The sequence below is a fragment of the Myxocyprinus asiaticus genome, chromosome 8 (genome assembly GCF_019703515.2).
Source record: "Myxocyprinus asiaticus isolate MX2 ecotype Aquarium Trade chromosome 8, UBuf_Myxa_2, whole genome shotgun sequence".
Taxonomy (NCBI): Eukaryota; Metazoa; Chordata; class Actinopteri; order Cypriniformes; family Catostomidae; genus Myxocyprinus; species Myxocyprinus asiaticus.
The window spans coordinates 40,596,918-40,608,937 of record NC_059351.1 but is presented as its reverse complement, the minus strand read 5'-3'; the positions used below and the strand labels follow the sequence as shown (position 1 = coordinate 40,608,937).

General features: G+C 39.3%; 1 protein-coding gene across 1 annotated transcript; it reads left to right on the top strand.

Annotated features, from left to right (window-relative positions):
* The first annotated feature begins 488 nt into the window (after nucleotides 1–488).
* On the top strand, nucleotides 489–5,368 carry LOC127444596 (reticulon-4 receptor-like 2). Its single transcript, XM_051704053.1, has 3 exons — nucleotides 489–617; nucleotides 1,230–1,456; nucleotides 2,114–5,368. The coding sequence occupies exons 1-3, from the start codon at nucleotides 560–562 to the stop codon at nucleotides 3,203–3,205; spliced, it is 1,377 nt and encodes a 458-aa protein (XP_051560013.1). The 5' UTR covers nucleotides 489–559; the 3' UTR covers nucleotides 3,206–5,368.
* The last annotated feature ends 6,652 nt before the right edge of the window (nucleotides 5,369–12,020 follow it).

Genomic DNA, 12,020 nt, shown 5'->3' with positions numbered 1-12,020 from the left:
GTCTCTAGAGAATAGAGTCTCAGCTGCACATACAATAATGCTTTTGTTTCCTCCAGCCTTCTCATTATTAATGCGGAGGAAAGCATAATCCAAAGGGATTTGGGATCCAAAGCCAAGAAACGAGCTGTGTGTCTATTTCATGTGCCTTGTGCGCAACTCCTCGCCTGTTCTCCGTTCAGTCATTAACGGGCGCCGTGCCCGCGCTCCCCCGCCCTTTCCAAACTACGTCTCCACAATCGTGGTCCTCTACGTAACTCTGAGCTAAGACGTCCGACTTCCCTCGGTCCAAACTAGTGCGCTGAAGCCCTCCCCTCCTCTCTCCGCCCCGCCTTTTCCGTTTGCCACCCTCGCTTGGGCTTGACCCGACTGGTGACGTCTGAGAGATTCCGTGGTGCCCACTGCCGTAGGCGCGCAGCGCGCTCGGGTATAAAATGGGCCCGGGACCCATCATTCGGCACTCTCTCAGTCGCTCCGACTCGGGAACCAGAGCACCAGCGGAGATAGCAGGGAATCATTCGTTAATCTCCTCAGGCTAACTCGCTCTCGGCTTTGGTTCGGAATGGAAACATCGACTTTTACGCGGAGCCAACGCAGCTCCATTGCGCACAACTTTAAGAGTGAGTTTCTGCTTCTTTATTGTTCATCTCTAGTCTAAGTCTGCATTTGAAGTGCTGTAACTTTGTTAAAGTGTTTCAAGTATGGGAAATTATTGCTTTTAAAGCACTTCTAAGTGATAGAATACGATCGAGTTGGCTGTCAAGAATGTACTTGGTTTTGTGCATGCAGCAAAGTTCGAATGTCTTTCGTCTTTGCTGCTTTGATTTTTTAAAGTAATGTTTTGAAATTATGTGTTCAGATAATATTCGCACAAAATGACTATAAGTGTTTAAAATGTGTTTTAAAGTCGTACATTTTAATTCAACTTAAATTTAAGGCGATTGAAGAGCCATGTTCAAAATTAGTAGGCAATGTGAAAATTCGCCTTTAGATTCATAAAATTGTAAAGAGCAATTGCTATTATTATAATGGATTTTATTTATTTATTATTTATTTTTTTATATTTCATACAAAAAGTATTGTAAATGAAGATGCGATTATTGCCGACTTCCAAGGCGTTGGTTTCAGCACCAAAGCTTTTGGACAGCTCCCGTCTAAGCGTTGAGCATGAACGCGCCCTTTAGCCAATACGCAACTTTCAGTAATGTGACGCGCTCCTCTCTTTCCATCAGGCGCGCTCTCGCTCTGGCTGGTTGTCTGGCTTGTCGTGGTTAAGCCCGTGCCTGCGCAGAACTGCCCTCATCGGTGCGTGTGCTACCCGACCCCCATGACCGTGAGCTGCCAGGCGCAAAACTTCACCATTGTGCCCACCGGCATGCCCTACGAATCCCAGCGCGTTTTTCTGCAAAACAACCGCATCACTGAACTGAGAGTGGGGTCCTTTGCTTTTGGCACACAGGTAAAAAAAGTGCATGTGTGTGTGTGTGTGTGTGTGTGTGTGTGTATACCTTAGCTATAATTTGGGGACAAACTGGGGACAAAATCGGACAAATCCTCACTTTGGGGACATTTTGTCCTCATTTGGAAAAACAATACATACATCAATTAAATAATGATTTTTAAATTTCTAATAATGCAGAACGTTTTCTTTTAGGGTTAGGTTTAAGGTGTGGGTTAGAGTTAGTTTATAGTAAGTATAGTTAGCTTTATACAGTAACAATAAATTTGAACAATAAAAGTCTATGGTATGTCCCTATTTACATATCTGAGCAAATGTGTGTGAGAGAATGTTTAATCCTTATATTTGTAGATAAACTTTCCTTTATATAAATGCATATAAGCCTACAGTGTAAAATTTGGAGATATGAGTTCTTCTTTACCAAAGGGAAATGGCAAAAATATAACACATCTTTCTATTTTGTATTTGCTCCACCCCCAAATCTTCACCTCATTACATTTTCCACCCCTCAACCCACTTATTTCATGTTTGCAATCATTACTTCTCTTTACTTTCTCCCCCACTTGTTGGTTCTTCCATTTCTGCTACTATCTTTTACACTCTTCTCCCTATTCCTCTTTTGTTTCCATTTCTTTCCATCCATTCATCACATGCCAGGTCTTGTGGCTCTTCTCCAACAACATCACCTGGATCGAGGCTGGTGCCTTCAGTGAGCTGCGTGATCTGGAGGAGCTCGATCTGGGCGACAACCCTCACCTGCACCGCCTTGAGGGCGGAGCTTTCCGTGGCCTGGAGAAGCTCCAGAGCCTCCACATGCACCGCTGCCGCCTGGCCGCCCTCCCCCATGACATCTTCCACAAGCTCTACAGTCTACAGTTCCTCTACCTGCAGGAGAATCAACTCCACTTCATCCAGGATGATCTCTTTGCTGACCTGATCAACCTCAGTCAACTCTTCCTGCATGGCAACCGCATCCGCACTCTGTCCGAGAATGTGTTCCGTGGCCTGGTCAACCTTGACAGGTTGCTGCTTCACGACAACAGGGTCCGTCAGGTCAACCGCCGTGCTTTCCGCGACCTGGGCCGACTGACCATGCTCTTTCTCTTCAACAATTCCCTGGCAGAGCTGCCCGGTCAGGCCATGCACGACATTGCCTCCATCCAGTTTCTGCGGCTGAACAACAACCCTTGGGCATGCGGCTGTGAGGCTCGCCCTCTGTGGGAGTTCTTCCGTGGCGCCCGTCTGTCCAGCTCCGAGGTGCTCTGCGCCTCCCCAGCCCCTCGTCGCGGACAGGACCTGCGTTTCCTGAGGGAGATGGACTTTGCACTCTGCCCCCTCCCTGACCCCGGCTCCCTTGGTGGCACGACCACCACCACTTTCAGTACCAAGACCCGCTGGTGGTTCTCCAAGAACAAGCCTGTCAGCACCTCCAAGGGCATCTTTGAGAAGAGTTCTGAGACCAAGGCATACCCCTTCCCTGGAGGAAAACCCTCAATTACATCTACATCCACAAAGTATGAGCTTGGGGATGAAGAGGCTCTTCTTCCCAAGCTTGACCCAGAAGAGTACTGGGCCAACTATGGCAATGAAGATGCAGGCATCACCTCCCTGCGCTGCTTTGAGCTTGAGTGCCCACCCGAATTCGACTCTCTGCCCCCCTCCTCCTCTACCTCTCGCTCCTCAACTTCTTCTCTCTTGCTACTCTCCATGTCTGTCTTGACTGTCTGTATCTATCTTCTTTTTGGCTGAATCTATCAACCTCTGAAGAACCCTTATCCCCCTCATTTTTTCTCCTCTCTGGAGGTGGGAAAACCCTGTTTGCTCAATTTAACTCTTGAATTCCTTGATTCCTGTTACCATCAACCTCACCTGTATCTTTGTTCTGTTCAGTTTGAGCCTCTAGTTCTTGGCATCTAGAGGGCACTACACTGATTTAGGATACGGGGGTAAGCAGGGAACATTGGGCAGTACAGGCCCTTCATGGAAAATAATGAAAGATGTTCTGAGGGCTTGGTTAGTGAAGCAGATACACTGACCTTCTTTTTTGAGGGCACATGTACTCAGCACCATCTCTGTCACAGTCAGTGCAGACAGAGAGATATGAATCTCCATCTTAGGTTTATGTACAATATTTGTATGCTTCTTACTATTCAGCCATTCTTAAGTGCTTCAATGATAGTTAGTTGTAATTATAGCTTGTAATGTCATCACGACAACCTCTCACTAACTTTCCAGCTAATGCTGTTACTGCTAATGCCATAGCTCCATTTACAGCACCGTTAACTACCGACTATCGGAAGGGCCTCAAAATTATTCAGGGCTAGAAGAGCAAAAAACAAAAGGTGTAAAGGAGCAAAGTGAAACACAGAAAGTGAAGCAAGGAGCTAAGAAGAAGAGGTAGAGATCACCAAAATCATGGTAAGATAGGTGCACAGAGAGAGAGATAGAGTACACACAAGAGAAGGTGAAAGATTTTATTACATCACCCACCATGACAGCAATTATCACTTGTGTAAATACAACATCTCGGCAGAGAGAGAGCTGTAAATAGTGCTACGAAATGCCTTATGTTTGTCACTGTTCTGATTGGCCAAGAATGTCACTGTGGGTAATGTCAGTTGTGCTATTTTTACAGCCAGTGCATGGAAAGATCAATCAGTGGCACAAGAGTGTTCTTAATTTTTGTTTGGCTGTATATCTTTCGAAATACTGTTAACATGTTGTGTCTTAACTGTCAAATAGATTCACTACATCTTTCCAAGACTTTGTTTATTCTTTGTTTTTTGTTTTTGTTGTTTTTTGTTTTTGTATGTGCAAATGCTTCTTTTCTCACTAACTGTGAGATATTGGAAAACTCCATCCTTTTTTATTTTAACTATTAATTTAGATCAGTAGTCAATAGCCAGTCAAAACATAATTGGCATTATGCGAAAACTAGGACATACTCCAAGGAAAAAGCAATAAATGGACACTGAAGAAAGAATGAGATCATTTCCTAAGTGTGAAGGTAATGCAGACTTTATAGCTGATAGAGCTTTGGCATCACTACTGTTCCTTAAAGTGGATTGACTAGTGGGCAAAGCTGATTGGTAAATCAATAAGACATGCTTATTGACAGATTGGTAGACTGAATAATGTCTATCATTGGTCATAGAGGACTTTGTCTGGTCTGCTGTCTGCTGCTCTTCCTTCCCTTGCTTTGTCTTTCTCTCCAAGTTTGTCCTTTGCGAGGCATTGCCTATTCCCCTATCCTCCTCCTTTTTTTAACAATATACAGGGCTATTGAGAATCAAATTGATAGGGCAAGGAAAAGAGGAGAGAAAGAGTAAAGTAAAAGGAGAGAAAGAGTGGAAAGCAGGGGCGGATGTGGGTGGTAGAGATGAAAAGATAGAATAATAAAGGATGGACATGTGAATAAATAAGGAGACGTGAATTCTAATGTAGAAAATTCCTCTTCCAAGGAAAGTGATACAATGGATTGAAAATGTGTTTTTGGTTTCACCGATTATCTTCAGGGGCCAAAACAAGAATACCAATCAATGAATGCAGCTAGATTTTGTCTTTAGGTTTTTACTGTTAATTCTAGCAATATATTGTCTTATGTTTACCTTGAGATAGAACAGAAACAAATAATACTGCCATTTTCCCCCACAGGAGTTCCGCAATGTTGCCATGACACATTTTTGTCTTATAACTGTTTGTGTTAAGTGTGTGTGTTATGTAAATATCAGGCGGGCGGGTAAGGTCAAACTGCCTTGAGGTGCTCTCGAGTGACCATATTTGTGAGGTCGCTCACAGATGACCAAAGCATTAGTTATACCTTTTTACCCCTGAATGTGTGCATCATGTGCACTTGAATGTAAGACTGTGAAAGAATGAGCTGTTGAAATCTTTTCACTAGAACAAAAAAGTGCTGGACAGTAAGCATGAACTAATTAATAAATGCTTATCTTTGGACATATTTGGTGTGGGTGTACTCTTTTCTTTACATCTCTATCCAAAACCTAAGGCTCTACAGTAGAATCTCACATGTGCTCTTTCTCTCTCCCTCTCTCAATCTGACCTCTCCTGGCACATACATACAGACAGACAGACAGACAGACAGAAACACACACACACACACACGGCTGCTGCACACACACACATATTTCAAGGTCTCCATTGCTTGTATAATTCTTTGAAGGAAACATTACTCACTATTACATGCAGTTACCATGCAACCAAACAGGCCATCATTCAGAGCTCTAAACGGTCTCAATTCAGAGCTGCAGAGCATGTGAGGCTGTACATGCACACACATGCATTTACTGGCCAACACAAGTAAACGCACCCCTGAGGTAGGAACAAAGACGTGAAAGAATGGTGTAATCAGACGAAGAATTCACAAAACAGTCCAGCTGTGGTCTCAAATTGCTTTTGTCAGTAAAATTCAGACATTTTTATAATGACTGTCTATCTTGCGATCTCTTCTTTTTTCATTCTTTTTTCTTTCCAATCTTACTTCAGTCTTTGTTTCTTTTTTCTTTCTTTCATCCTTTTTCCATCATCCGTCCACCCTTCGTTCCTTACAACCTTCTCTTTCTTTCTTTCTTACTTTCTTTCTTTCTTTCTTTCTTTCATCATTCCACCTTTTTTCTTTTTTCTCCTTCCATCTGTCTTCTTCCATCCTTCCATCTTTCTTTCATTTTTATTATTTTTCCATCATCTATCCTTTCTTTCTTTCTTTCTTTCTTTCTTTCTTTCTTTCTTTCTTTCTTATTCTTCCATCCTTCCATCTTCCTTTTTTATTCTTCTTCTGAACAAAAAAATGCTCATCTATCCTTTCATCTTTCTTTCTTTCCTCTTTCATCCATCCTTCCATCTTTCTTTTTCCCTTCTTCTGTCCATCCTTCCATCTTTCTTTCTTTCTTTCTTTCTTTCTTTCCAACCAAAGCTATACTGGCTTTAACAGATGGCTCTCACTGAAAGAGCAGCAAGATGATGAGAGCTTTCTTAGTCTCCAACCATGTGTAAAGGCAGCCTGCTTAACAGAAATACACACTACACTAAACACACATACGTGTGAGTCCCCGTGAGAGGCTCAAGTGCTCTTTCTCTCAATTCCACAGTAAATATTCCATGGAAACTTCAATCTTCTTCAGACTATTGCCAACAAGCTGTTTTGTTTTTCATCCAATGCTTAGTCTTCAACTTGTTTGCATTACTTCTTTGCTGATTGTGAATTAAAGAGATCAATGTGATGTGAAGCACACTCATGTCAATATTTTGGACCGACAGACTACAATTTTTACATTATTAAATTATTTAATTAATCAATCAATGGGCTTTGGCCAATTATGATGTATGAGGTTATGTTTTAACTGTGGAAACTGTGGAATGCATGACATCTGCATCTTGATGCCCCATTGGATGAAGTACAATTGCGCAAATAGGGTCCTTCATCATCCCACCCACCATCTGCATGCCCATTGGCTGTTGGCCATGCTGCTCAACAATGAGACACAATGAGTTGGCTGGCAATGGAAGGGTGGTGACCACGTCAATATTATGGCAGGCTGTCGATAGCTGGAGATCAAGAATGAGGCATTGAATGCATGAGTGGGGGGATTTGTGTAAGGAAAACAGTAGGGTTCTTTTTTCCATTTTTTTGCCGGAAATTGCTCATCATAGTGAGCTGGAAGTGTTTATAATCGCCCCCACGAGAAACAAATGTCAGTTAATAAGGTTAACACATACTGTACACACAGACACTTGATGTTTGTGATTTTCAGTTAATTTATGCATAAAACACATGCACACACACACACACACACACACACACACACACATATTTTCCAGATATTGTAGCTGTAATCACCATATCTTTCTTACACACACACAAACAATTATAAACTTATACACAAATGTCTTGTTGCAAGCTAGCTGCTGTTGGTGTTATCCTGCTGTTAAAGTAGGCTTTATTAGCAATCAGTTCAATATATTCCCAATTCTGTCTCGAAGGCATCTCATCTCAATTCATCTCACGTTCTTTTTTCAACACTCACTCTTCTTTCAGTCTTTCCGCTCTGTTTTGTCATCATCAGCATATCTCTCAACCCCTCTCTCACCTTCCTCGCTCTGGTTTTCCAATTCGCTCTCTCCACTTCTTCTCTTTTTCAGCTCTTCTTGACATGTCATGTGCATGTCACCTATATCTTCATCTTATCACCCATTTCCTTTAACTCTCTTTTTTCCTATATCTCTTTTTTACATATTGTGGGTGTAATTACAGGTGTTCAGAGCACTGTGCAAGAGCTGCAGTGCTTTGTTGAATAATGAGTACAAGATTCGATTTGTGTTTGAGGCCCGATTTGAGAGAGTGTATCAAATCTTTGCAAATCACTTCTCCTTACCCTGCATCCCCTTTATTCTTCCAAACAAACTGACAAGAAGCACTAAGTTTGCATCTTTAGATGTGATCTCAGAACAAATCACATATTTCTCTTCGTAAATGAAGAAAAGAGACAGAGGTTGACATAAAAACTTGAAAGGGAATGAAAAGAGAGACAGCAATGGAGGAAAACAGACTGAAAGAGACATTAGCAGGGCTGAAATGGTGTGTGAAGCAGTGACTAAAATGCAGGGAGGAGTGAGAGGAGATGTGAGATATTTCAGTCACATTCTTGGCAGATTCCTGTGCCACAGACATTTGGAGAGTTTATGAATTGCGTATGCAAACACACTCATTTAATCCTAATTACACATTCTCAGAGCACTGCACTCGTCCTGCAGTGAGGCAGACGGTTTTCAAATGGAGTGCGTCATCACTCTCATCAGTGGACCGTGGAGAGTTCACGTGCATCCACCGCCTTCATCGCAATCTCACACACATAGCTGCACCTCAACTGTCTTAAGAAACTGATTTCATATGAAGCTCAAAGCCTATTAACTGGATCCATTTAAGATGTCATGGAAGACTTGATTAAAGCTGTCATTTAATAAAGAAGTTGACTCTCTGCCTTTGCATTTCTACGTCTTAATGTGTTTGTTTGTGTGGGTGCACGTAATTGTGTGTATTTATGGTTGTGTGTGCGTACTATATGTACTGAAACTTAAAATAAATAAAATCCAAATTGAAATCATGATTCAGCATTTGAACTTTTTGGCTTTTTACCATTTGCTGTCAGTATTATCTATATGTGTATGCCTAAAAGTTGGAAAAATCTTTTAGCAAATTTTCACATACAAGTTTTACAAAACTAGTGTTAATACATTTTGCACTCAGGTACGTAATTCAAATTGTGTCCAATCAATGCTTTCTAGAATAAGCAATACAATACTACTAATATATTTGCATGCAGGTCAGACTGTCTGCCTGATGTTCATAAAGAATGTTTGCATTTATTTGCTGAGAGAACCATTGATAAAAATTAATCATTGGTTAGATATTATTGACATACTGTTGATTAAAAATGCTTAATGAGTCATAGCAACTAAAAATATACTTTCCATTATAGCCTATGCAGTCGTTGGGGCTGGTTATCGACACAGATTTCCCTATTCGATTCGATTCTGATTCACAAACTTGATATGAATCTGATTTTGCTTTGGTATTAATGTGATTTTGATTCATTTGGGTATATTAAGTACATTTTTAAGTAATTTTAAAAACCAACAACAGGGCCCAAATTATGCAGTTAGCTTTCCATTTATTTAACAGCTATAACAAGCAACACAACCAAAACTGAATTAAACTTTAAGATTTTAAGAATCGATATTGGGATTGTTCACATTAAGTTTTCTATTAATCAAAATTAATTATGTACATTATATCATACTTTAAGTTAAACTTGCAGGGGAACTGACTTCATCCACTGAAAACAACCCTGAGACCAGTTGCATTGCAAAAATTGCTTATATATATATATATATATATTTTTTTTTTGTTTGTTTGTTTTTTGTTTGTTTTACTAATGCAATAACTTTAATACCTTACTGGTCTCTGTGAAAATACTTTATTGGTCTCTGTGACAGCACTAGACTGTGCAAACAGCAAACAAAAATGTGTTCACGGGCGTAGTCTCAATGGTACAACTGTATTTTTGGAGGGCTGGGTTTTGGAAAGAGGGGGCATGTGTAATTCAGCGGCTCACTCTCTTGGAAATTGAATGGCTAAAATCTCTTACAGCACCTTTAAGATGAAATAATAATAATAATAATGTTCTATCAGGGGAGAATAAAAGTTTTGTGAAAACTGTTTCAGTTTTTGCATCCCATACACCCACCCACACTACACTAATAATACATTTTCGCCAGACAGTGTGTGATGAACCAATTAAGCGTCATCCCTTTTATTCACATGCTGCCAATCCCTCGATTCCCCATCCAGAGTCATAATCTTTCAGACCCCAGCATTCACCAATCCATTCATACTGTACAAATAACATGAACATCCACCCAGATTTTTTCTTTCTCATTGTGTGATCACAGATCAACTTATTATGCGAGTTACTGTGATGTCAAAAGTCTGGTTAAAACATTTAATAAACTGCTGTTTTAACCACATTTAATATCATCTGCAGTGAATAATAAGAACTTTTACCACAGAATACAATCACAGACTATTGATTTTCTGTTGTTCTTGATAAATGGGCCTATATCAAAATAAATATACCACTGTCTTCTAATTTATCTGTATTTTAGTCCATACAGCTGAATGCTTTCCTTTACTGCTTATTAAAATCTTTGTAACTATTTAGGAGGCTTCTTACAAAAAAAAAAAAAAAAAAAATTATAATAATTAACTTTTCCATCTTTTAAGTTATTGTACTTAGTTCTATGTATTTGATCCACATGAATTCACAGTTGTTATATGTGACCAAAAATCTCTTCATTCTCGACTTTTTATTTGTGCAGTGTCTATTATTATGCCTAGTTTCAGAGTTTACTACTTATCTTTCACTGTAAGATCTAATTAGTTGACCTTACTTAGATTTTTAAAGGGTTAGTTAGTTCACCCAAAAATGAAAATTCTCTCATCATTTACTCACCCTCATGATATCCCAAGTGTGTATGACTTTCTTTCTTCACCAGAACAGAAAAACAGAACAATATCTTAGCTCAGTAGGTCCTTAAAATGCAAGTGAATGGTGATCTGACTTTTGAAGCTCCAAAAAGAAAAGATAGTCAGCACAAATGTCATCCATACAACTCCAGCTATTAAATTAATGTCTTCTAAAGTGACACAATCCCTTCTGATGTGAAAAGATCAATATTTAAGTACTTTTTAACTATAAATCATTTCTTGTGGTCAGCAGCGGTATGTACGTGTGACATAATCACGTTGGCATGTTCACGTGAGAATTGACGTGCATTTGTGTACTTATACTGGATGTCTCGACTGAGAGAAAAACGTGAGATTACATCCGTAACATGGCAACGCAAATACGTCACATGAGAGACCACTTGAACTAAGTGCTCTTGTGAAGCTTAATGGAAGCGATGATTTAGTTAAAAAGTACTTAAATATTTATCTTTTTCACACTAAAAGTGATCATATCGCTTTAAAAGACTTTAATTTAACAAGATGGATGACGTTTATGTTGACTGTCTGTGATTTTAGAGCTTCAGAAGTCTGATTACCATCCATTTGCATTTTAAGGACCTACTGAGCAAAGATATTTTTCTATTTTTCTTCAAATGTGTTCTGCTGAAGAAAGAAAGACATACACACCTGGGATATCATGAGGGCGAGTAAATAAAGAGACAAATTTCATTTTGGGGTGAACTATCACTGGCAATCGCTTTGCATGCTTTTTCTAAGTAAATGTACTTATTTGGCTCAAGTAAACTGAACTTACTTTTTTAAGTAAACTGAACTAGTTACAAGTATGTTTAACTCATCAATGATTAAAATATCATTGTTTTTATTTAATTATTTAAACTGAGTTATAGCATGTCTTATACAGTATGAGGGAAATCATGACTGGAATCTAGGTTGGCTATATAGTACATTGGATTCTCTTCAGTACTCTTAGTGCACATTAATCTGCACTTTTGTAAAGTACAATTGAAAAGAGAAGAATGATTTAAAATTCACAGACTCCAAGTTTACCAGAGGTAACACTAATCACCCTAATGGTGACTTCACACAAATCACAACTATCAAACAGCTAAAACAAAAGAACAACAATAGCCATAAGTATTAAAACTATGTTCATTTTTAATTAACAATTATCATTTTTCTACATAAGTTCCCTTGTTTCGACCAAACTTTAGTCAAGCGCAAGGGCTTATGGGTATTCCACACAGCCTTAATTTTGTACTTTATAATTTTGAGTTAGTACTCGAAGCCAAAGTTTAAAGAACATACTGTATATATTTGAGTTATGATTTCAAAATGTGACATTTCAAGTATTGTTTAATTAGGAGCAGGGGCATAGATTCTCTATTATAGACAAAACCATAATAGATAAATGTTTCGGGTCATTTAATCTGCTGATTTTTCAGGGTAATTTAAAATTTATTTAAGACTGGTTTGAATGGAGAAAAAAAAAAAAGAAAAAAAAAGAAGATCTAAACCAAT

Coding starts and splice junctions, on each gene's coding strand:
- LOC127444596 (XM_051704053.1), top strand. CDS start 560: ATGGAAACATCGACTTTTACGCGGAGCCAACGCAGCTCCATTGCGCAC. Junction 618..1,229: donor CATTGCGCACAACTTTAAGA/GTGAGTTTCTGC, acceptor TCTTTCCATCAG/GCGCGCTCTCGCTCTGGCTG. Junction 1,457..2,113: donor CCTTTGCTTTTGGCACACAG/GTAAAAAAAGTG, acceptor ATCACATGCCAG/GTCTTGTGGCTCTTCTCCAA.